Raw genomic sequence first — 23568 nt, 5'->3', positions numbered from 1 at the left:
TTGCGTCATCAAAACTGTCTATACATGGTATTTCAACAATTAACTCAGTCAATTGTTTGTTTTCACTTGTTTTTGTTAAAAAGGGCCAAAAACCCATGCTAACTTAACCCAGACTAACTAAACATAACGCAATGAACTGATTTTTGTGAATAAGTGTCGAGCTGGCACTAATTGGAGTGGTATTTTTAAAATCCGTTTACAATCTGACAGAAATTACAATATTACACATATACATATAGGTACATGTTATAATGGGATACTTGCAAGTAAGTCCATTATGGTCACATGTTCAAGATTCACATGAAATAAAATTTCGATTTAGTACAGGCTGGAGTTTTTTGGAAGGTAGCTCAGATTAAGAAAGGGTTCTAATATACTACGCGATAAAAGCTACTCGTGATACATAAGTAACTCTTACAAAATAAGCGACAGAAAAGATCAAATTGTGTTAGCTCAACCCGTTTTAAATACTTTTTTCTATTCTGAAAATAACTTTATCATTTTTAGGCAAAATATACTGATACCATAAAAAATTCCAAAAAATTAGAGAGATTGATCATTCCGAAAATGGTTTCAATTCTCTAATTTAAAATTATTAAATTGGCAAATATTAGCTAATCTTTTAAATCTCCGCTAGATAATTTGGATGAAAATTTGCTACGCTCAATGTTTGTTACGGAATTTTAAATGATGAAATGCTTTGTCGAATTTTCCAAGTATTAAAATAATTTGGAATAAAATATGAGTAAGAAGAAGGATTTAAAAAAGGGTCGTTCAAGCGACGATCCTATAAATATGGAATTAAATTTTAAAATTCCAAAATTAGAAATGCCTGCAGAATCTAAATTACATACAAAAGATTTTTTTAAATTACCAGCAAAATTTCTTCCACAAAAATCGTGTTTATCTAAAATGAAAAAAATTCATCAGTCAACAACTAAAGGTAACGTGTAGTTCATTGTATCAAGATACTAAATTGTACGACCATTCTTATAGAGAGTGTCTAAAGATGTCCGCACAATGCTCATACAATTTTGCAGCAAAAAATTATTCCAGAAAAGTCCTTAGAAGTTGCTTTAACCGATGTAATACTAACATTCATTATTAGTAGTAGGTACAACCAAAACTTCAATGATCACAATTAATGCTTAAAAGTTCGTAGTTTTCGAAATAATAACCTAGAAGTTGAGAAGAGCATATGGTGTTCGTGTACATTACATGAATAACTAGCTATAGGCCGTTAAAAACGAAATGAGACTGTTCGAAAGAGAGAGTGTAGATAGTGTAGGCATATATATGTATACGTACAACCACCGGTTTTTGTTTTGAGGTCGATACTAAAGTTTTAAGGGGGATCGCAAATTTCTTGGTGCTGCCAACACCTCCAAATATTTATAAAATTTCAAAATTTACCAGGTTTTCAGCGCCTTTTTTATGACGAGACCATTTATAAGTAAAATCTCGAAGAACTTTTGAGGTTTGGGACCATTGAAACTTTTGTTCTATACTTCAAGAACTGATATGTCCTGAATTTTTAGTTTTGACTCTTTTCTTTAAAAATGTGCGGGGTGCATTATGAGAAAATAGGATACTATCACTTTGAGGAGCTTTATAGCCTCTAGATTAAAGAATGAATTTCATAACAAAAATGAATTAGTGTATTTATTTATATAATAATTTTTATCTTTCTTATTAGTGACACCAGTAATGTCTTTTTCCGGCATGCGTAAACAAAAGGAAGAGTTTCGAAAACGTATTATATCATTAATTATTCAAGACGATGTAGTTTCACCAGATCATTCATTTCCCGAACCTGACGAAAAAGATATAAATCGATACTATTACTATATTCGAAATGGGATTGATACAATTCATGTTCCACCGATGGAAAAAAAATTATTTGATCAGGTATTATTTTAAATATTGATATCCTCTGGTGAGGTCTCTGGGGGATGATTTCTGGTGGGTCATTTCACCTGAAAAATTGTAGCATGGGCTTGTGGTCTATTAGTGATGAAACTCTGCTGCTCACGAACTTTTTTTTATGTATACCTAGATTACAAATTTAATTCCACAAAATTTATGGAAATTGCAACAAACTATGGCCGAAAATGTTATTGATATGAAAGAAGATTATATGCTAGCGGTAAAAAAAGCAATCGTGGATTTTGTTTTAAAAGATCCATATCATCCAATTTCTATTTTACCCATATTTAAGTCACCAGAGCGTAATGAAATTATTCAAATTATTGCCGAAGCAAAAGGTAACATGAGACTTCGATGTGATCAATTACAGCGTAAATTACATGCTCTAAATCCATGTATTTTACATATTATGCGTTTATGGAGTGAAGAGTATGAGTAAGATAATTTCCATTTTATAAATGTATGTTCACACGCTAGCGGATTGGTATTCATATGAATGCGGACTGGTCTACGTAGCATATTATTGCAGAACTGTGTATATTAAAGATTAGAGTTTCAGTGTTGATTTGGGTAAACAGCAGAGATTATAGCCATATCGGTGCTGAAATTCTGCAAAACTCGGTGTGCGGATTTTTTATTTTGGTTTTTCCAAGTCCACAAGAGACGTAGGTATTTTGTCGATTGAGGGAAGTGATTGACCTTCTTTATTTACTTTTCCATAAGTATTATGGTCACATAGAGCATTAATGTGCCTACATTGTTCAAGTGAAATAAATATTAATTAACGCTAGCGTGTAACTTTATATTGCATTAACACTTCAAATTAATTTTTGATATTTGAATTATTGTTTTTAAAGAAAATTTAGTATTATTCCAATGTCTGAATATGAGAATCAAACTAAACCATTTATATTAGAACTCTTTGATAAAATGTTATCTCGTCATTTTGAAAAAGCAAAAAGCAAGCTAGCAATTGATTGGATGGACCAAATCCATGAATTATTTTTACATGCACATAAACGTAATTTATTACCAGATCCAGGAAAACGTGTGCGTTGGCAAAAATTTTATGATTGTGTTGCATTTGTTATGGCAAAAGAATTGGCTGCATTACTCACACAAAGTGTGGAAGATTATACAAATTTTATACTTTCGATTAATGTAAGTAATGCAAATATAGAGTGGTTGGGCCGAAAGGCGACCAAAGTAATTTATGTTGATCAAATTGAGCTAATATATTTTTAGTTTGAATTAAAAGCAAGATGGTATGGAATATCAATTTGCCCAGCAAAATTAATTTTTTTGGATTCTGATGACGTCATTAAGTTAAAAAATTCAATTTTTTTGATAACACAGGCAAATTTAATCCGATCTTATTGGAATTTTTTGAAACTCACTAATTTTGGGCCATTTTTTTCAACTGTGTTGTCAATTTTTCGCTAGCTATCACTTATGTGCTTAATTCCAGGACCAAGACTTCACATTCTTGAAACCTATTAGAGCTAGATTAATTTTGATAAAAAATTCACAATGTCTCAAATTAAAAAAAATCAAATTGATATCTTATACCGTTTTGTTTTATTTTTCAATTGTAAAATATATATCTCTTATTTTATCATCTTTGAGTTTGGAAATGACTCATTTTTAGATGGAGCTTACTGTATTTATATGTTTTAGAATAAAAATAAAGGATTTTTATTAAATTTAATAAATGCATCTGGTAAACCTGTATATACGCCTTCAATAGACGAAATTGAAAAGAGTGTATTGGGAGTTTATAAAGATATGATAGATACAATTACCGATTTAGCTCGTTTGGAAACACGTCTTTATATGGAATATAATGAACCAACGCCTCCATTAAAAGTAAGTGTACCTCACTCAAATAATACATTCATTATCGGTAACTGCTTGACATTTTTACCCACACAAAATTTGACTAAACAACTTCTGTTAAATATTAAAGAAAGTATAATTTATAAGCGCCATAATCTGAAATGATTTTTCATTTTATATAATAAATACTGCTTTTTTTGCTTATTATATGAAAAGACAATTTTCCTATTTTGGACTTTTTCCAGTTTTAATAAAATTCAAATTAAATCAACATACTGTGGCCATAAAATTTTATTGGAATTACTCTAGGTCGTCGATTCTATCAATAATTTTATGATTTTATTATATTTCTAGTAAAGGTTTCTTTCTTCTTGAAAATCGAAAAATGACAAAAAACTCTATAGAAATTTTATATGTCAGCATGTAAAAATAATGACTTGGCTCAGATTAAAGAAAGGTTAAAGTTATCACTTTAAACAGATTACAATCAGACACATTAATATTTGGCTAAACCATTATATAACGCTTTTTGGGCACAAGAACTAATGTGTGGATATTAATAGTGGATATTAATTTCTTATAAAACGGTGTTTATGTATCAAAATTAATTTACAATTTTTCTGTGAAGTTTATATTGTATTTCCTTTCCCGCGTGTCGGATAAGTAGGTATTCTCTTTTTTGCGCAGCTTTCAGTAAGACAAAAAAAATTACAAGTTTCCAACTATTATATCTACGCGTTTATAGCTCAAGTGGAGTGTTTCTGGGCACATTCCGTATACCAAAATGCTAGTTTTGGTGTACCTTTATCCTCTGTATTATTGACTATTTTTCTGTTACATCCCATATAAGTAGAAGCAAGTAGTCGACATGCTGCTTTGATTGGAGTAGAGTGAGAAAATGTATATGTTTGCGTATTCCGAACAGATTAAACTTTTTGTTATTTTTCTTGGTTCAAATTTAATACTTTTTTTATTCTCACTGTTTCCGTAACTCGAAATTTGTATGGATCGAGCTTAACAACATAAACCATTTATACGTTTTATTAGCCGACTTTACCTATGGAGTTTATTGAGGAAAATAAGAAAAAATTAGAAGATTTATTGAAACATGAGAGGATTAAACCCGAAGAACATATTACAAGTTTTGATGAGTATTTACATATTATTAATGGCGAGGTTGGTCGATTAATAGTTTTTTGAATTGCGAAAATATTGGTGAATCGAAAGCTATTTGGATTAAAAGGGATTGTACCTTTATTTATTGTATTTATACCTATAATTGAATTGAAAAGTTTATTACCTTTATCTTATTATTATTTAGAAGTCATAATTCTCTCTCTTTATACCTTAAATTAAACATCAAAAGGTTTCAGTTATCGAACTATATGAATATTCAATGTGGATATTTTTATGATAGAATGTCGAGTAGGGGAAAGTGGTATATAATGATCCCTCGTTGTTTTAAGTGAACCATTAAAGCTATCTAGTATATTTATCGATAAATGGATTCGGCTTGATCAAATTAATCGCTCAACAAAGACTTATGGCGATGTATAATAATTGTGTTTTATAGCAAAAATATTAATTTTACTACTTATGATCTATATTAAGGCAAATTTCAACGAAAAATCTTTTTTTTTTGTTAGTTTTTGCCGGTTGGTTTTCCGGCCGGGTCGGTCAAAACGATCCCTTTTGATAAACATTGAATAGTTCTAAAAATTTGAACAGATCAAAAGAAATTGATAAGCCGTAAGTATATATAAATTATACTTCTTCTTACGTGGGTCATTATAAGCCACCTTCCCCTATCATAAAAAATTTGAGATATTCTTTATTTTCTAAAAAGTTAGGTTTTTGAAAATTGCAGAAAAAAATACAAATATTAAATGACTTTGGCCAGTTAATTTCGTGGTTTACCAGGAGTTATATCCCAAAACTATTCTTTAGTTGGTATCTCAGAAACTTGTAGTTCAATCGCAAAATTAAATAGATTTTTATTTTCTTGGGTTGTTTAGGTCAATTGTTCATTTTTTTCCTCTCCAAAAAGTTTTCTTAATCCGCACTTCAGTTATTTTAGCAATTTTTCATAGAAAATTCGTTTACTTCTAAAATGAAGAGAAATTGAGTTTAAAATTTTAAGCTATCTTAAAGGAACCGTATTTAATTTCAAAAATTTTCGTTGGTTCATGTTATGTGTTGCAATTGGTACTTTTTAATCCGAATAACTTTTGATACATAAGTTTTAATTCTGATTAAAGGATAATTTTCTTATGTGTGTTTTATTTTCAATGTGATTTTTGTCCACAAAAGGCGGATAATGATACAGATGAATTTATTAAAGAATCGCATTCGTTAAACCAATATATTAATGAAATTGAAAAATACAAAGATATTTATGACAAGGCTTATGATGTTTTACGAGAAGTACCATTAGGACTTTATGAATTGAATTGCAACCAATTAATTGATAGCATTTTATCGGATTGTGATAAGATTAAAAATAAATTGGTAAAAAGATGTACGGCTATTTATCAAAAACGATGTAAAAGGTATGTATTTGCTGGATTTTACAAATAGATCTGCGGTCTTACGTGCTTATACTTGATCTTTTAATAGAATTATATTATCACTTAACTAATTCTTCCTAGGTCTTCTAATCTAATCCTTTGCCTTTGAAATCTTCATTTTTTTTTTAATTTTTCACACCATTATTTTTTCCTTTTGGCTGACTGATTTATCGTAATGTGCGAATTTTAATATCCGTTGTACATATTTCGATAGAATCCTTATAATTTGCTTTAGTATATGTTTTCCCCCTTTTTCGAGTCCATATTTTACGTAATCTTTCACCAATCTGTTCTGTTTTTACTGAAAGGCTTCTTTTGAACATCAATCGAAGAAAATAAAATGTTAAAAGTTATTACTTACATGTCGAATCAAGAGATGCGCTCGGAAAAAGCTTTTACAGACTCATTTTATTATCGCAGCTTTCTCACTTTTCTCAATACAGTCTTCAAATTCGTCGTAGCGATTGCACGTCGTAGGCTAAGACTAAATATTATTTTGAAGCATATTTGTAATATTCCGCTTTGTTTCAATTTTTAGTCTTGGTGAAAAATATAAGCATGTTGCAGAGAGATTAACTACTGTTCCAAAAAACACTGCTGAACTGATGGATTTAATTTCATATGGTGATAAAACCCAAGCACGTGGTTTGGAAGAAATGCAAGAAGAATTACGTGAAATTTTAAAATACATCACTTATTTAATTGGCAATTCAACATTTACAAAACCGGAATATGATCAAAATACTTCTGCTATTAAATGGTAAATTTTTAACAACAAAATATAGATTGGGTGATTTAAACAAAAAAATAGAATTGGCAGAATACAGTCTGAGCTTTTAAATACTGAAAATAATCGTAGTTATTTGTACGACCGTAGATGTTTAGCCCCTCCCCCCCTCTAGCATCATCTCTAAGTAGTCGATTCACTCTAGATATTCATTTTATTGTACTAAAATATTAAAATAATAAATATTAGGTATTTAAAAATGCCAGAAGTATTGTTCAACCATCATTTGGTCACTGATAAATATCATGCACATTATCAAGTTGTTCTGAAAAAAACTATTGAAGACCTCAAAGACGATTTAGATATTTGGGCGAAAGAAGTTGAAGAATTCGTTAACTATAATGATGTTTCTAAAATTCATCAGTATTGGGAAAAAGCAACAAAACTTGATGCAGCGTAAGTTCTATTCAAATTTTGATTAAAAACGTCGAAAAGTTTAGAAAATTGGATAAAAAAACCTAGGTTCATGAATGCTATTGTTCTATCTTAGAAAACAGGCAGGTTAAATCTGCTTATCATTACATAAAAAATTCTCGTGTACGTGTGATGAAATTTTGCGTGTGTGGAGCTGCGTTCAGATTCAAGGAATTTTTTTCCGGAATTTCGAATAATGAAAAAACCGTTTGTTGAACCCACTAATAGCAAATAACCAACATTCGGGCAAGACAACGTCTCTCGGATCCACCAGTATCTTATAAACAGTTAAAAATGTACAGAGGAAATTTTGGGCTAAGCTGAACTTTTATCCTACTTTCTATACTTCCAAATGTATATTTAGTATCACAAAATTTATTAAAATTTTTTCTAACTCAGTTTAAATGATGCATTGGATCGAATTGATCGTATTAACGAAGAAGAAGTGGCCTTTGAATGGGAGATATCATCGTACCCAAATCGAAAACAGATTCAAGATTCATTATCACCCTATAAAAAATTGTACGATACAGCTACAGAATTTTTGGATAATAGTAAGCTTTGGCTTTCATCACAACTTGGTTTGTTCGATCCAGATATGATTGATAGTGAAGTGTCAGCATATTATCGTAATATGATCAAATTGGAGAAAAGTTTTGAAGAACCTGGTCCAAAACAAATTGCTGAAGAAGTACGAATAAAAGTTGATGAATTTAAAAAATATTTACCAATTATTCAAACATTGGGTAATCCTGGCTTAAAAGAACGGCATTGGGCAATTATATCGGATTTAACTGGTATAGAATTTGTACCAAATGAACAATTAACTTTGGCTAAAGTATTGGAAATGAATTTATATAAATTTGTGCCGAAGTTTGCAACAATTTCAGAAGCGGCCTCAAAAGAGAATAATATTGAAAAAGTATTGAAGAAATTAATTAGTGATTGGGATAATCAATATTTTGCAATACATCCTTACCGGTATTTTTCTAAATCACTTTTTAATTTTGCAATGAACTTATTATTTAGGAATAAAATATTTTTACACCTCTAATGTTTACAGAAGTGTAATTGGAAAGATTGTGCCCAACATAATATTTAATGTTGTTTTAGGGATACTGGAACTTACATCGTTTCTGCCACGGATGATATTCAAATAATTTTGGATGATCATGTAGTCAAAATTCAAACAATCAAAAATTCGCCCTTTATAAAACCATTTGAAGAACAATGCTTGTATGTACTGAAAATATATCTCTTTTATGTTTGTGTATACGATGAGTAAATAGCAAAAATTTTCTATACAATACAACACACGAAACGATTTTCTTACTTTAACATAAACTCCATTCACATAAAATAATTGAACCCTTCAGCTCAATTAGGTGAGAAAACCGTAGTACTGCCAAGCTTATAGTCCTGAAAAAAATGTCCTTGGCACTAATTCAACTCACATACGAATTTCCAACCTTCCAGCTCAAATTTATTAGACTGTGCAAATTATTAAAAACATTATATTTTGATATTTAAAAAGGGGTGGAGTTATTGGAAAGTTAACAACCCCGAAAGACATTTCCTTAACATTGAATGGTCTATCTAGCTAAACAGGAGTTCTCTCAAAATTGTTGAAATCAATCTCCACTTTTATAGCAGTCACTAATATACCGAAATTCAGATCAATAAAATTAATAGGGCCACTAGAGATTACAAAACACATTCATAACACTCCCACCCCTCCCCGTTGACTCCTCGATACAGTGCATAAGTCTTTATTTTCAGAAAAATATGTCCAGCTAGAAATTAATACATGCCAAATTGGTTGAGTTGGTTTGGTTCGTGAAAAAAGTAAATGAAACTTGGTAAGAGATTCAGAAAAAATTTAGGAAAATAAATTTAGGGATAAAAACGTAATAAAAAAATCGGCAAGATATAGAAGGAAATTTCAAATTGTTTTAGACACGAATTTGTAACAAAAATGTGCTTTTTTCAAGGGAATGGGATGGAAAATTAATATTATTGCAAGAGATTATGGATGATTGGTTAAAAGTACAAGCTACTTGGATGTATTTAGAACCAATTTTCTCTTCACCTGACATACAAAGTCAAATGCCGGAGGAAGGTAGAAAATTCAGTGCAATGGATAAAGTTAGTACCAAATATATTCAGATTTCGAAGAGTGGTTTTGATTTTCTCATTAAAAATATTTTTTGTAATAGATTTGGAAAGATCTCATGAAAGTTGTAAATCAAGATACAAAAGTAATGTCTGTGATACAAATTGACAAGATGTCAGATAAACTAAAGAAATGTAAAACTTTATTAGATGTTGTACAAAAAGGATTAAACATATATCTGGAAAAGAAACGATTATTCTTCCCACGATTTTTCTTTTTATCTAATGATGAATTGTTAGAAATATTGTCTGAAACTAAGGATCCAACTCGGTAATTTTTGTTAACTTGAAAACTTCAACAAAAAATTTACCGAACGATGCAAAAAAAAATGTTTTCAATTTCCTATTCATTTCGTGCATGAATTAGGCAATCTATTTTCATGCAATTATTTATTAATTTATAGTGTTCAGCCACATTTGAAGAAATGTTTCGAAGGTATTGCTAAATTAACATTCACTGAGGACATGGATATTACACAAATGCGATCTAGTGAGAATGAAATTGTGCCATTGAGTGACGTTATTTCTACGGCCCAAGCACGTGGGCAAGTGGAAAAGTGGTTGTGTGAATTGGAGGCTGATATGAAAAAATCTGTCCGTATTATGGTTATTGAAGCCATAGCTGATTATAAACAGAAATCGTTTAATGAGTGGGTCCTTTGTTGGCCAGGACAAACAGTAAGCAATAATTGTTTAAGTCAGTATAGTTGATTTAAGAAAAGCACATGACTTGCTCGACTTATTTTGGTGTCATACTAGTCTAATTCCAATTTTTTTTAAATCTTTTTTCAGATTTTATGCATTGCCATGACATATTGGACAACATTCGTACACGAATCAATTCTGGCAGGAGTTGATGCATTAGGAAAATATTCAAAAGAGTTGAATGAACAAATTTTGGATATTGTTCAACTTGTTCGAGGAAAACTAACCACACAAAATCGTATAACTTTAGGTAATTATTTCAAAACATTTAAATGTAGGCAAAATTCATGAACCTGAGAAATCGTCTTTAGGAGCTTTGGTTGTGTTATACGTTCACGCAAGAGATGTATTAGCTGAAATACATGCAGAAAAAGTTTCAAATGTAGAAGACTTTAAATGGCTTTGTCAGTTACGTTATTATTGGATAAAGGATGTTGAATTAGGTATAGATGATTTGGCAACAAGAATGATAAACTCAACTTTAATGTATGGATACGAATATTTGGGAAATACACCACGATTAGTTGTTACTCCATTAACTGATCGATGTTATCGTACATTATTTGGAGCATTGCATTTACATTTGGGTGGAGCACCAGAAGGTCCAGCTGGTACGGGAAAAACTGAAACCACCAAAGATTTAGCAAAAGCTGTCGCAAAACAATGTGTGGTATTTAATTGTTCTGATGGTTTGGACTACATTGCGTTAGGCAAATTTTTTAAGGTAAAATGTTGCTTGATTTAGTATTTTAGTATTTACTGTTTGCGCAATTTGTAGCTTTTTCAAAACTAATTTTGGAGTTTAATTTAGGGTTTAGCATCATGTGGTGCTTGGTCCTGTTTTGATGAATTTAACAGAATTGATTTAGAAGTATTATCGGTTGTTGCCCAACAAATTTTAACAATACAGCGTGCAATTGGTCTTGGAGTGGAAAAATTTATTTTTGAAGGCACTGAAATTCGTATAGATCCAACCTGTGCAGTTTTTATTACAATGAATCCAGGATACGCTGGTCGATCAGAATTACCAGATAATTTGAAAGCACTATTTCGTTCAGTTGCCATGATGGTTCCTGATTACGCATTAATTTCAGAAATTGAACTGTACTCATTTGGGTATTTATATCCAAAACCATTGGCTATTAAAATTGTTGCTACATATAAGTTATGCTCAGAACAATTGTCTTCACAATGTCATTACGATTATGGTGAGCGAAAAATTACTGCCGTAAAATATAAAATTTTCTTAACACATTATTAATTCCAGGTATGAGAGCGGTAAAATCTGTTTTAACTGCAGCCAAAGCTTTAAAATTGCGTTATCCAGATGAGGGTGAAGATAAAATGGTTCTGCGTGCCATTAAAGATGTAAATCTACCAAAATTTTTGGATCAAGATGTACCATTATTTTTGGGTATAACATCTGATCTATTTCCTGGAATAGAATTACCTGCACCCGATTATGATGCTTTAAATTCTACGTTAGCTGACTTTGCCAAAGCAACAAATAAGCAAATTACTCCATGGTTTGAAGAAAAATGTCAACAATTATATGAAATGATTGTTTGTAGGCATGGTTTAATGATTGTTGGATTGCCATTTTCAGGAAAAACTACATGTTATCGAACTTTAGCTGGTGCATTAGAATTAATTGAAATACGGGTTTGTTTTGCACTTAAACTTTAGATTTTACTAAAATATTGCACTCATTTATTTGCGAAATTAGTCAAGTGTCTTTCGGACAAAAATTCCAGTGACAACTCGAAATACGCGTTAGCCGAATACTGAAATAATGGAACTTCCTAATATTTGAAACAAAGTTATCTTATTAAAAGGATTTTAGTAAGTTCTTTTTTCTACTTCTTTCTGTCGATTTCTTGTAGGGTTTGATGGATGAACATCGTGTGGAATATACTGTTATAAATCCAAAATCCATAACTATGGGCCAATTATATGGACAGTTTGATGCGATGACTCATGAATGGTCTGATGGAGTACTGGCAGTAAATTATAGATTATTTGCAATTTCACCAAATGAGAATCGGTAGGTTTGGAAATCGCAATTTCTAGCCTTATCGTAATCTACTTGACTATTCTAGGAAATGGTTAGTTTTTGATGGGCCAGTGGATGCCATTTGGATTGAAAACATGAATACAGTTTTAGACGATAATAAAAAATTATGTTTAATGTCTGGAGAAATCATTCAATTGGCCCCAACTACAAATTTAATATTCGAGCCAATGGATTTAGAAGTGGCATCGCCTGCTACAGTTTCTCGATGTGGTATGATTTACATGGAGCCTGCATCTTTAGGATGGGTAGTGTTGCTTGAGTCGTGGAGTAATATGCTGCCATCAACCTTAAATGATTTCAATAAACAAATGATTAAAGGATTATTCCATAGATTTTGTAAACCAATTATTTATTTGCTTCGAAGAACGGGCTTAAAAGAAATGTATCCACAACTGGATTCAAATTTAGTGCGAAGTACAATGACTTTATTTGATTGTTTTTTGGATGATTTTAAACATGAAAAGATTGTAAAAAAATTAACAGATTTAGAAGTTCGTGCTCAATTAGAGGTAACGATTTTTTTGATTTGATAAATTTGCCTTTGTAATAGTCATACTGTAAATAAATTTTTTGGTACATTTTTTTAGGGCATATTCTTTTTTTCATGTATTTGGGCCATGGGAGGTACATCCGATACTTCCACAAGATTAAAACTAAATGAATTATTTCGAATATTATTGGAGCAAGATACACCAATTGAGAAAATAGTTGCGTTAGGACTACCTGAAGATTTAATAGAACCACCTACTAAACCGTATGTGACACCAATTCCATCTGAGGGAACTGTTTACGATTATCAATTTATAAAAAAGGTAAAATTCCATAAATATAACACAAAAATATTTAAAACAAAACTAATTTCCATCATCCAAATGGTTTACATCTTTTGCAAAGACTTATTTATTCTTGACAGGGAGTGCAGTCTTTGCTCCAGATTTTTTTGTTTAATCAGTAATATTTGTTAGTATTTTGGAAATTAGTTTTTGTTTTGATAGCATGTTTTTAAGTAAAACAATAATATATTTGGATTTAGGATAAAGGTGAGTGGGTATTATGGTCAGCAGAGCTGGAAAATGTTCCGCCAATACCTAGAGACATACCAGTCAATCAAATTATTGTGACAACTCTGGAAACAATCCGTCACATGGAATTAATGATGTTACTTGTCGGTCATGGTAAACATGTAATGTATGTTGGGCCAACAGGGACTGGTAAATCCGTTTATATTATTGTAAGTAAAACGATAAACTTAAATATAATACTTTTCCTCCACATTTTAGTGTATTCGAGGGAAAAAAAATTAACGACCCTTGCGATTTAAGAGATTGAGAGCAAAGACTCTCTAATCAAATCTTATTTTTTAATTTCATTTTTAACAATACATTTTTGAGGCTCTAAATCGAAACACTTTTGTAGGAATTCCTATTGCGAAGAGTTTCTTCCAATTTATTTAAACCATTATTTATAAATTTTTCTGCACAAACATCAGCAAATCAAACACAAGATATTATAATGCAAAAGTTGGATAAACGTAAAAAAGGCGTTTATGGACCACCTGTGGGTAAGAAATTTGTGGTATTTGTTGACGATGTGAGTATGCCAATGAAAGAAGAATATGGGGCACAACCTCCAATTGAAATATTGCGACAAATGATTGATATGAAAAGTTGGTATGACTTAAAAGAAATTGTGCCACAAAAATTAGTTGATATACAAGTGATGTGTGCAATGGGGCCACCTTCTGGGGGAAATACGGTAACACCGCGTTTTGCTCGACATTTCGTTACAATTTGTATTGATGAGTTTACTGATAGTGTTATGTTGACCATATTTAATAAAATTATGGAATGGCATGTGAAAAATAAGTAAGTCAAAAGTATGAAAATTACTGTCTTAATTAGTTTCTAAGCAAAAAATTAAGGCTACATAGAACTTAAAAAATATAATCATGTTGTTTAGTATTTAAAAATGCCAAAGATTTGTCCATGAATGTTTCTAAGATATTTTCTTTTTATTTCAGTAAAAGATCAAATTATTATCATATTATTTTTGTCGATAGGGGTTTTGCAGATGAATTTGGTATTATTGGTCGACAATGTGTTTTAGCGACTTTGGCAATATACAAAAAGACACGACAGTATCTTTTACCAACACCCACTAAATGTCACTACCTTTTCAATTTACGTGATTTCTCACGTGTAATTCAAGGTATGCTTTTGGCTGTTCCCGATTGTGTGCCAAACATAAAAAGTATGAAAAAACTTTGGGTACATGAAGTGTTACGCGTATATTATGATCGCTTGGTAGATGATGATGATAGAACATGGTTGTTTGGAGCATTGCACACAATAATGGAAGATATTTTAGAAGAAAATTTAGATCAGTTATTAGAAATGTATATGGGAAAAGAAACGACTGTAGCAGGAGAAAATGAATTTCGTCGATTAATATTTTGTGATTTTGCTAAAGAAGCAAAAAAATATTCTGAAGTGGGTGATTTAGATGAATTGAGTAAAAGTTGTGACACCTATTTAGCAGAGTATAATAATTTATCGAAGAAACCAATGAACTTAGTATTATTCAGTTTTGCTGTAGAACATTTAGCTCGAATATGTCGTGTTATTAAACAGCCTCGAAGTCATTCTTTATTAGTGGGTGTTGGAGGCTCCGGGCGACAATCCTTAACCCGTTTGTCGGCATTCATTTCTGAATATGATATATATCAAGTTGAAATTAGTCGACAATATGGTCAAAATGAATGGTACGATGATTTGCGTCTAATTCTAAAGAAAACTAGTACTTCTGATGTACCCGCAGTGTTTCTATTTGCTGATTCTCAAGTAAGAATAATCTTTGTTTACATATAACCATTTCTAAATAGAATATTAGCCAATTAAAATCATCTTCAATCCCAGAGAGTCTGAATATTAAAGCCAAAACATGTTTTAAGTTTGGCTATATGTTAAATTTGTTTAAAGGGAATCTTTGGTGTCTTGTGATGTTCCGATGTCTTTTATAATATAAGTATGTGTTTATGCCAAAAAATCCAGATTTACTTTGCATTTAACCAAAAGTGGATACGTCAATGCAGAGTTTCCGATAATTATTCAAAATTCAACTTACAGTTAATTTAGGATGAAAATGAAACATTATATTATCTTTTTAAGGTGAAGCAAGAATCATTTTTGGAAGATCTAAATAACTTATTAAATTCGGGAGAAGTCCCAAATCTTTTCCCAGCTGATGAAAAATTGGAACTTTGTGAAAAAATGCGTGCCAAAGATCGACAGCGTGACAAAGCCCAGCAAACCGATGGAAGCCCTTTAGCATTATTTAATTTTTTTGTACAAACTTGTCGCGATCAATTACACATTGTCTTGGCCATGAGTCCAATTGGTGATAGTTTTCGTAACCGAGTTAGAAAGTTTCCAGCAATGGTTAATTGTTGTACTATTGATTGGTTTCAAGTATGTGTGTTTTGATTTCCTTTTGATCAATTATATTAGTACATACATAATATTTTTAAGGCCTGGCCAGCAGATGCATTATTAGCCGTATCTACAAGATTTTTGAACGAAGTAAGATTAACTGATAATGAGCGCGATGCGTGCATTACTATGTGCCAAGATTTTCATACATCGACTCAAGATTTAACTGAACAATTTTTCAAGCGATTACAACGACGATGCTATGTAACTCCGACTTCGTATTTAGAATTAATATCAACTTTCAAATCTTTACTTGGACAGAAGAGAAAGTAAGTGGGAATTTTCTTTTGCATATTGATTTGAAATAAAGTTTCAACCGAAACACTTACATTAATCGCCCCAGAGATCCCACATGGAACAATCCAGTATGCCAATAATTTGTATATTCTAATCATTAATCTTAACAAATTAATAAAAATATTATTTTATTCATTATCTGTTTTAAGTGAAATTTTGCAAGCTAAACGTCGATATGAAGTGGGTTTACAAAAATTAGATTCTGCCGCATCAGAAGTAGGTGTAATGCAACGTACGCTGGAAGCATTACAACCGAAATTAGTAACAGCCGCAGCAAAAGTAGCAGATACTGTTCGTATTGTAGAGGTAGAAAAAGTACAGGCTGAAGCGGTTGCAAAAGTTGTAATGGCTGATGAAGCTGTCACCAATGAACAAGCCAAGGCTGCCCAAGCAATAGCTGATGAATGTAATGCCGAGTTGGAGAAAGCACAACCAATTGTCGATGCGGCTATAGCAGCGCTAAAAACTATAGAGGACAAAGATATAGCAGTTGTAAAAACCCTCAAAAGTCCCCCAGATGCTATAAAGCTAGTTATGGAAGCTATTTGTATTTTAAGAGATGTAAAGCCTGATAGAATTCCTAATCCGTCAGGAATTGGAAAAATCGAAGATTATTGGGGGCCATCGAAACGAATACTTGGTGATATTAAATTTAAAGAGACCTTATTAAATTTTCCAAAAGATGACATACAAGACAGAATTATGCAACGGCTTCGATCAACAATATTAAAAGATGAACGATTTATTCCTTCTAAAATTGAGACGGTTTCACATGCTTGTGCAGGTACTTGTAGGCTATTTTAGTTTATGATTTTATTATATTTATTTTACGCTTTTATCAATTTCGCTGCTCAGAAGGGAATAATGTACAGGAACTTGAGAATTTTGCAGTCGGTAAGTTCAAATAATTTTCAGTGCTATAAATGATATAATACTTAAAAAATATGAGTACTTCATACAAATACTTGACTTGATTGAACTTAAATTGATAATTCAGATATTGAAGGATTTTTATAACTACTATATATCAAGTAGTTACTGAGTCAGACCGAAGGGAAACATTGATAATCGAAAAAAACCATCGGTGAATCGAATAATTAATGATATCTATCGAAATTCAGGTATTATGTACTCATTTTTTAGTTTCATCTAGGATATCGGTCACACGAGCGTCGATTTACATAATGTTTAATGAAACTGTAACATGCGTAGAAATAAACGTACGTTTGAATTCAACTGTTAAAAAGCGGTGAGTTTTGACTGTCTTGTGACCGAAGGTACCAAAATTATATCATTACCTCACTGAAAATTTCAAAATTTCAAAAAAACACATCTGTTTTTTGCAATCTTGTTACAGTTTTATTTCACATTTTATGTTTTTAAAATTAGGTTTGTGTAAGTGGGTAATAGCCATTTCAGAATATGATGTTGTTGCAAAATTTGTTGCACCAAAGAAAGCTGCATATCAAAAAGCTCAAGATGAATTAAATGTTGCTATGGAAGCATTAGAAGTAAAACGTAATCAATTAAGAGATGCCAGAGAAAAAGTGGAAAAATTAGAAGACGCTTTAGCAGAAGAACAAAGAAAATTACAAAACTTGCAAGATGAGGCAGCACTCTGCTCATTAAAACTACAACGTGCTGAAGAGTTAATTGGAGGTCTTGGTAGTGAAAAAACTCGATGGAGTAGCACAGCAAAAGAACTTGGTGAAAAATATTTTGCCTTAACTGGAAATATCCTAATTGCGTCTGGAGTGGTAGCATACTTAGGACCATTCACATTAGAATTTAGGACCAGTGCTATTAAAAATTGGACAAAAGCATTAAATGATTTGGGTGTGAATTGTGATTTAGATTTTCAGTTATTACCAATATTAGGAGATCCAGTTTTAATTCGTGCCTGGAATATTTTTGGATTACCAACTGATACGTTTTCCACTGATAATGGAATTATTATTGCGTAAATATTTCTCTATTTCCTTGTTTAAAAGTGATATATTTGCATTTATTTCAAAATTTATTACAGAAATTCTAGACGGTTTCCATTAATGATTGATCCCCAAAGTCAAGCTAATAAATGGATACGAAATATGGAAGCAAAAAACAAATTAATAGTTATTCGTCTCAGTTCATCCGATTATGGTAGAAAATTAGAAAATGGAATACAATTTGGTTATCCTGTACGTGAAATAGTATAATTGTATAAAGTTGGATCACTGCTTTTCTTATCTACTATGATAAGAGGCCTTTTTGCCTTCTTCTAAATGGTCCACGACTTTGATGAGGCCTCGAGATTCTCTTATTTCGATCTTCATAATTATTCTTAGTTCTTAATTTATCTTTTTTTAAAGGTATTATTGGAGAATATTGGAGAAGAATTGGATCCAGTTTTGGAACCATTACTGTTACAACAAACATTCAAACAAGCTGGTACTTTAATGATTAAAATTGGTGATTCTGTAATCGAGTATAGTACGGATTTTAAATTTTATATCACTACAAAATTACGAAATCCTCACTACTTACCAGAAGTTGCTGTAAAAGTAACATTAGTGAATTTTATGATCACTGAAATTGGTTTACAAGATCAGTTATTAGGTATTACAGTTGCAAAAGAACGACCGGATTTGGAAGCAGAAAAAAATGCATTAATTGTTCAGGGAGCCGAAAATAAAAGGTGAAAGATTTGATAAGAAGATCGAAAAAATATTGAAAATATTTTTATTGAAATTTTAGATTATTAAAAGAAATTGAGGATAAAATTTTGCATGTATTAAGCAGTTCTGAGGGTAATATTTTGGAAGATGAAACTGGTGTTCAAGTTTTGAGTTCCTCGAAAGTCTTATCGAATGAAATTCAAGAAAAACAGACTATTGCCGAAGTTACAGAAAAATCAATTGACAAAGCCAGACTTGAGTACACGTCGATTGCAGCTCATAGTACCGTTTTATTTTTTACTATTGGTAAGAAACTGGAGTCTGCTTTCTCATAAGATCATTTCATTATTTTGAGTTGAGGTTTTCGTTTGTTTGAAACCATATATGTGTTTTTTTTTTGTATTTTGTTGCAGCTGTTTTAGCGAATATTGACCCAATGTATCAATATTCATTGATATGGTTTGTAAATTTATATCAAAGTGCTATCGATAACACTGAAAGAGTTGAAGTCGTTACCGAACGTTTAGAAATCTTAAAGAATTATTTTACGTATTCCTTATATGCAAATATTTGCCGAAGTTTATTTGAAAAGGTATGCTATTACAATAGGGCCTCGATAATCCAAAGACCGAAAATTTGTATCTTGTTTGGATTAACGAAGCGTTCTGCTAAGAGCATGTATCAATTTTTTGATTTATAGAATAAAAAAAATAATTTGTTGTAGGATAAATTACTATTTTCATTACTCCTTACAATTAATCTGATTAAAAGTATAGGCGAATTAAATCAAGATGAATGGATGTTTTTCCTAACAGGAGGCGTAGGTTTGGAAAATCCTCATATTAATCCCTGTGAATGGCTACCAAAGACATCTTGGGATGAACTATGTCGTTTAGATGAAATCAAAGCATTTTCGGGAATTCGAACTTCTTTTGTCGGCAATATAGACCAATGGAAAGAGTATTTTGATTCCTCTGAACCAAATAATGACCCCTTACCTCAACCATGGAATCTTAGATTAAATCAATTTCAAAGAATGCTTGTTTTACGATGTATACGTCGTGATAAAACCGTTCCAGCTGTCCAATCGTATGTTGGAGGTAAATCAAAACAAATTTGGTGAAATAGAGATTGTATGCTACGTATGTAAATAAATTTTGAACCAAACTCAAGTCTATACTTCCGCGAGATTATTATTTATTTACAAACAATAAACAAAATAATCCCTAGCGAATGTGAATTTGTTCAAGATATTTTTTGATTGAACAACTTTTCAATTTCAGCGTAACCTACCTGAAGGAAATGGAGTAGGGACGTACCATGCAATCAACATTCCTCAAATTCTACAAAAATTGTTGAGTATACGTAATAGTTTTTTAAATGTTTTAGAAAATTTGGGAAAAGCTTATGTGGACCCACCTCCGTTCGATTTGCTATCAGCGTATGCAGATTCACATTGCTGTATTCCACTAATATTTATATTAACACCGGGTGCTGATCCTACAGCGCTTTTATTAAAATTTGCTGATGATCAAGGATTTGGTGCAAATCGATTATTTTCTCTATCGTTGGGCCAAGGTCAAGGTCCAATTGCGTATTCATTAATTGAGGAAGGTGTGAAAATGGGAACTTGGGTTGTTTTACAAAATTGTCATTTAGCAAAAAGTTGGATGCCCGATTTACAAGGTGTCTGTGAATCACTATTACCAGAAACCACACATCCCGATTTTCGTTTATGGCTAACATCATATCCAGCTGATCATTTTCCTGTGGTTGTACTACAAAACGGTGTAAAAATGACTAACGAACCTCCGAAAGGATTGCGTGCAAATATTCTACGATCATATTTAAGTGATCCAATATGTGACCCGGATTATTTTAAAGAATGTAAAGAGGTGGAAATATTGAAAAAATTATTGTTTGGATTATGTTTTTTCCATGCTTTAGTTCAAGAACGACGAAAATTTGGACCATTAGGTTGGAATATACCATATGAGTTTAATGAAACGGATTTACGAATTTGCGTTCTACAGTTGCAGATGTTTTTAAATCAATATGAAGTAAGAAATTCATCTTTAACTTTCTTGGCATTTCGAGCAGAATCCTTAATCTCAAAAACCATAATGACTGAAATTACTCTAGCTTGCCAATCCACTCAAATTAGCCAGGAAAAGATATATTATAATATTCGGCAAAATTATCTGTTTATAGGAAGTACAATATGAAGCACTTCGATATTTAGCAGGTGAATGTAATTATGGTGGACGAGTTACAGACGGCTGGGACCGACGTACATTGAATACCATCTTATCGAAATTTTACTGTCCAGAATTGGTGGAATCAGAAAAATATAAATTAGATCCAAATGGTGACTATTATGTGCCCCTGTTTGGATCTTACAATGAGTATTTAGAATTCGTCAAAGGACTACCATTGATTACACCGCCTCGTGTTTTTGGAATGAATGAAAACGCTGATATAATGAAAGATTTAAATGAAACGAATTTAATATTAAATACAATTTTGTTGACACAAGTAAGACAATAATTTATAGAAACTACACAAATCGTTGTGTATCGTTTTTATTTCTTATATTTTCGAACTTTTCGAGTTTAAGTCACTGATTAATATCTATACCTTGCATCTATAAACCTTGCGAATACCTGAGAATAGTCATCGAGTCAGCAGTTCAGAGTTCAAAATTATAACAGCCGTGCTATAGTTAACAGCACAACTTTGTTAAAATAGAGTAAATTTTTTATTCTTTGGAAATTTTCCACCGTGTCTGCCAACGCTGAGATCGATTGAAGTTTTATGCCATTGAGATTCTATTTTATCCAAGTATAAGAGAGTACTTGGTGAAAATATGGAGCTTGTTAATCTACCGCAAGTCTTTGGGAATTGGCTGTTAGCTCAACAAATTCTAATTTTGTAGTTAAACTTAAGCTGTTTAACTAATTGGATAAGTAAAATTTTAGAAAATTTTTTGATGTTTCTTTATAGGATACTTTATCAAGTGAAGGAAGTGAGAAAAGTCCTGACGAAGTCGTGTTTGACATTGCAGCTGATGTATTATCAAAATTACCAGCTTTATTTGATTTAGCTTCAACACTAGAGAAATACCCAACTTTATATGAGCAAAGTATGAATACAGTCCTTGTACAAGAAATGGGTCGTTTTAATACATTATTAGCTCTCGTTCGACAAAGTTTAATAAATGTGCAAAAAGGTATAAAAGGGCAAATTGTTTTATCGGTCGAATTGGAAGAAGTTGTAAAAAGTATGTTAACTGGAAAAATACCTGCAATGTGGATGAAAAAATCATATCCATCTTTGAAGCCATTGGGTAGTTACGTAACTGACTTTCTGGAACGATTAGCATTTTTGAAGGTAAATATTTGAACATTTACATAAAATAGGTCAGAATTTTAAGAAACCCAAACATTTATTTCAAGCCTTAAAGATTAATTTGCTTCTGTGTCTCTCAGTGATCGTCAATCTACGATTTTGGGAACATATTCTGTCTCAGTTAAAAAAAATTGAATTTGTTGATGTTTTCTTAAAAAATTTGTTATTTTTTTCAGAAATGGTACGATGAAGGTGCGCCTATAACTTTCTGGATATCAGGATTTTTCTTTACTCAAGCCTTTTTAACGGGTGCACAACAAAATTATGCTCGAAAATATAAAATTCCAATTGATTTGCTCGATTTTAATTTTAAATTTGAGAAGAGCACTGAATTTTTTTCAGCACCAGAAGATGGCGTTTATGTTTATGGATTATTTTTGGATGGTGCTCGATGGGATAAAGAGTTTATGATATTAGACGAATCTTTACCTAAAGTTTTATACGATTCTGTTCCATATGTTAGTATTTATTTTTCAATTTGTAGCGATTATTTTTTAATTTGGGAAGTTCCAATTACTTCAGACAAAGTGTATTAGGAAATTAGTTTAAAAAAGAGCAGATGATGTAATAATTGAAGTCCTTCCTTTAAAGTAATTTTCAACCTAAAAAATTTCTGTATGTCATAGTAAGTAGCAAAAGAAATTATCGCCGAAAATTGCGTGTTACTTTGAAAAAAAGGCATTGGCAAGGATTTTATGTAATTAATACTTTTTAGTTACCATCAAAGTTTGTAGCTAACACGCTGGTTATACTTGATCAAGAAATTAGCTCGATATTATTTTTTCCCAGATTTGGTTAATTCCAGTAAAAAGAGAAGACAAGAATTTGCAAGGCTATACATGCCCTGTATATAAAACTGCAGAACGGCGTGGTGTTCTAGCTACAACAGGTCATTCATCAAATTATGTTCTTCCAATTCTTGTGCCAACCTACGAGGAACCAGACCATTGGATACTTAGAGGAGTTGCAATGCTCTGTCAACTATCTCAATAGAATTTGTTTTTAAATAGTATTTTAATATGTATTATTTAAAGGATATGAAATAAAATTTTTTATTCGATTTAATTAGTTACTTATTTTTAGTGTTTTCTTGTAACAGTTTCTGAAATTTATTTTTGCTTCCAATTTGGATTACAATCATTAGAGTAATTAGAGCAATTTTAACCAAAAATTGTATACGAAGGGTAACATCCCGAATCAATTACAGTCGATATCTCAGAAACTTTTCATTCAATCG

General features: G+C 31.4%; 1 protein-coding gene across 1 annotated transcript; it reads left to right on the top strand.

The window, feature by feature from the left end:
- The first annotated feature begins 1722 nt into the window (after window positions 1-1722).
- On the top strand, window positions 1723-23324 carry LOC123293723 (dynein axonemal heavy chain 7-like). The gene is made up of 37 exons (XM_044874625.1): window positions 1723-1908; window positions 2057-2361; window positions 2784-3091; window positions 3674-3792; window positions 4810-4938; window positions 6073-6311; window positions 6868-7089; window positions 7306-7512; window positions 7930-8511; window positions 8644-8766; window positions 9522-9675; window positions 9747-9973; window positions 10107-10380; window positions 10495-10657; window positions 10719-11131; window positions 11219-11615; window positions 11675-12069; window positions 12291-12451; window positions 12507-12990; window positions 13069-13293; window positions 13515-13712; window positions 13898-14346; window positions 14541-15321; window positions 15649-15948; window positions 16009-16238; window positions 16416-17050; window positions 17656-18226; window positions 18293-18446; window positions 18618-18943; window positions 19003-19229; window positions 19337-19515; window positions 19648-20023; window positions 20313-20983; window positions 21135-21458; window positions 21927-22313; window positions 22508-22789; window positions 23121-23324. Exons 1-37 carry the CDS (start codon window positions 1723-1725, stop codon window positions 23322-23324), a joined length of 11607 nt encoding a protein of 3868 aa, XP_044730560.1.
- The last annotated feature ends 244 nt before the right edge of the window (window positions 23325-23568 follow it).

This window comes from Chrysoperla carnea, chromosome 1 (assembly GCF_905475395.1).
Source record: "Chrysoperla carnea chromosome 1, inChrCarn1.1, whole genome shotgun sequence".
NCBI lineage: Eukaryota > Metazoa > Arthropoda > Insecta > Neuroptera > Chrysopidae > Chrysoperla > Chrysoperla carnea.
Note: the sequence above shows the minus strand (reverse complement) of the source record. Positions and strands in the feature narration are given on the sequence as shown.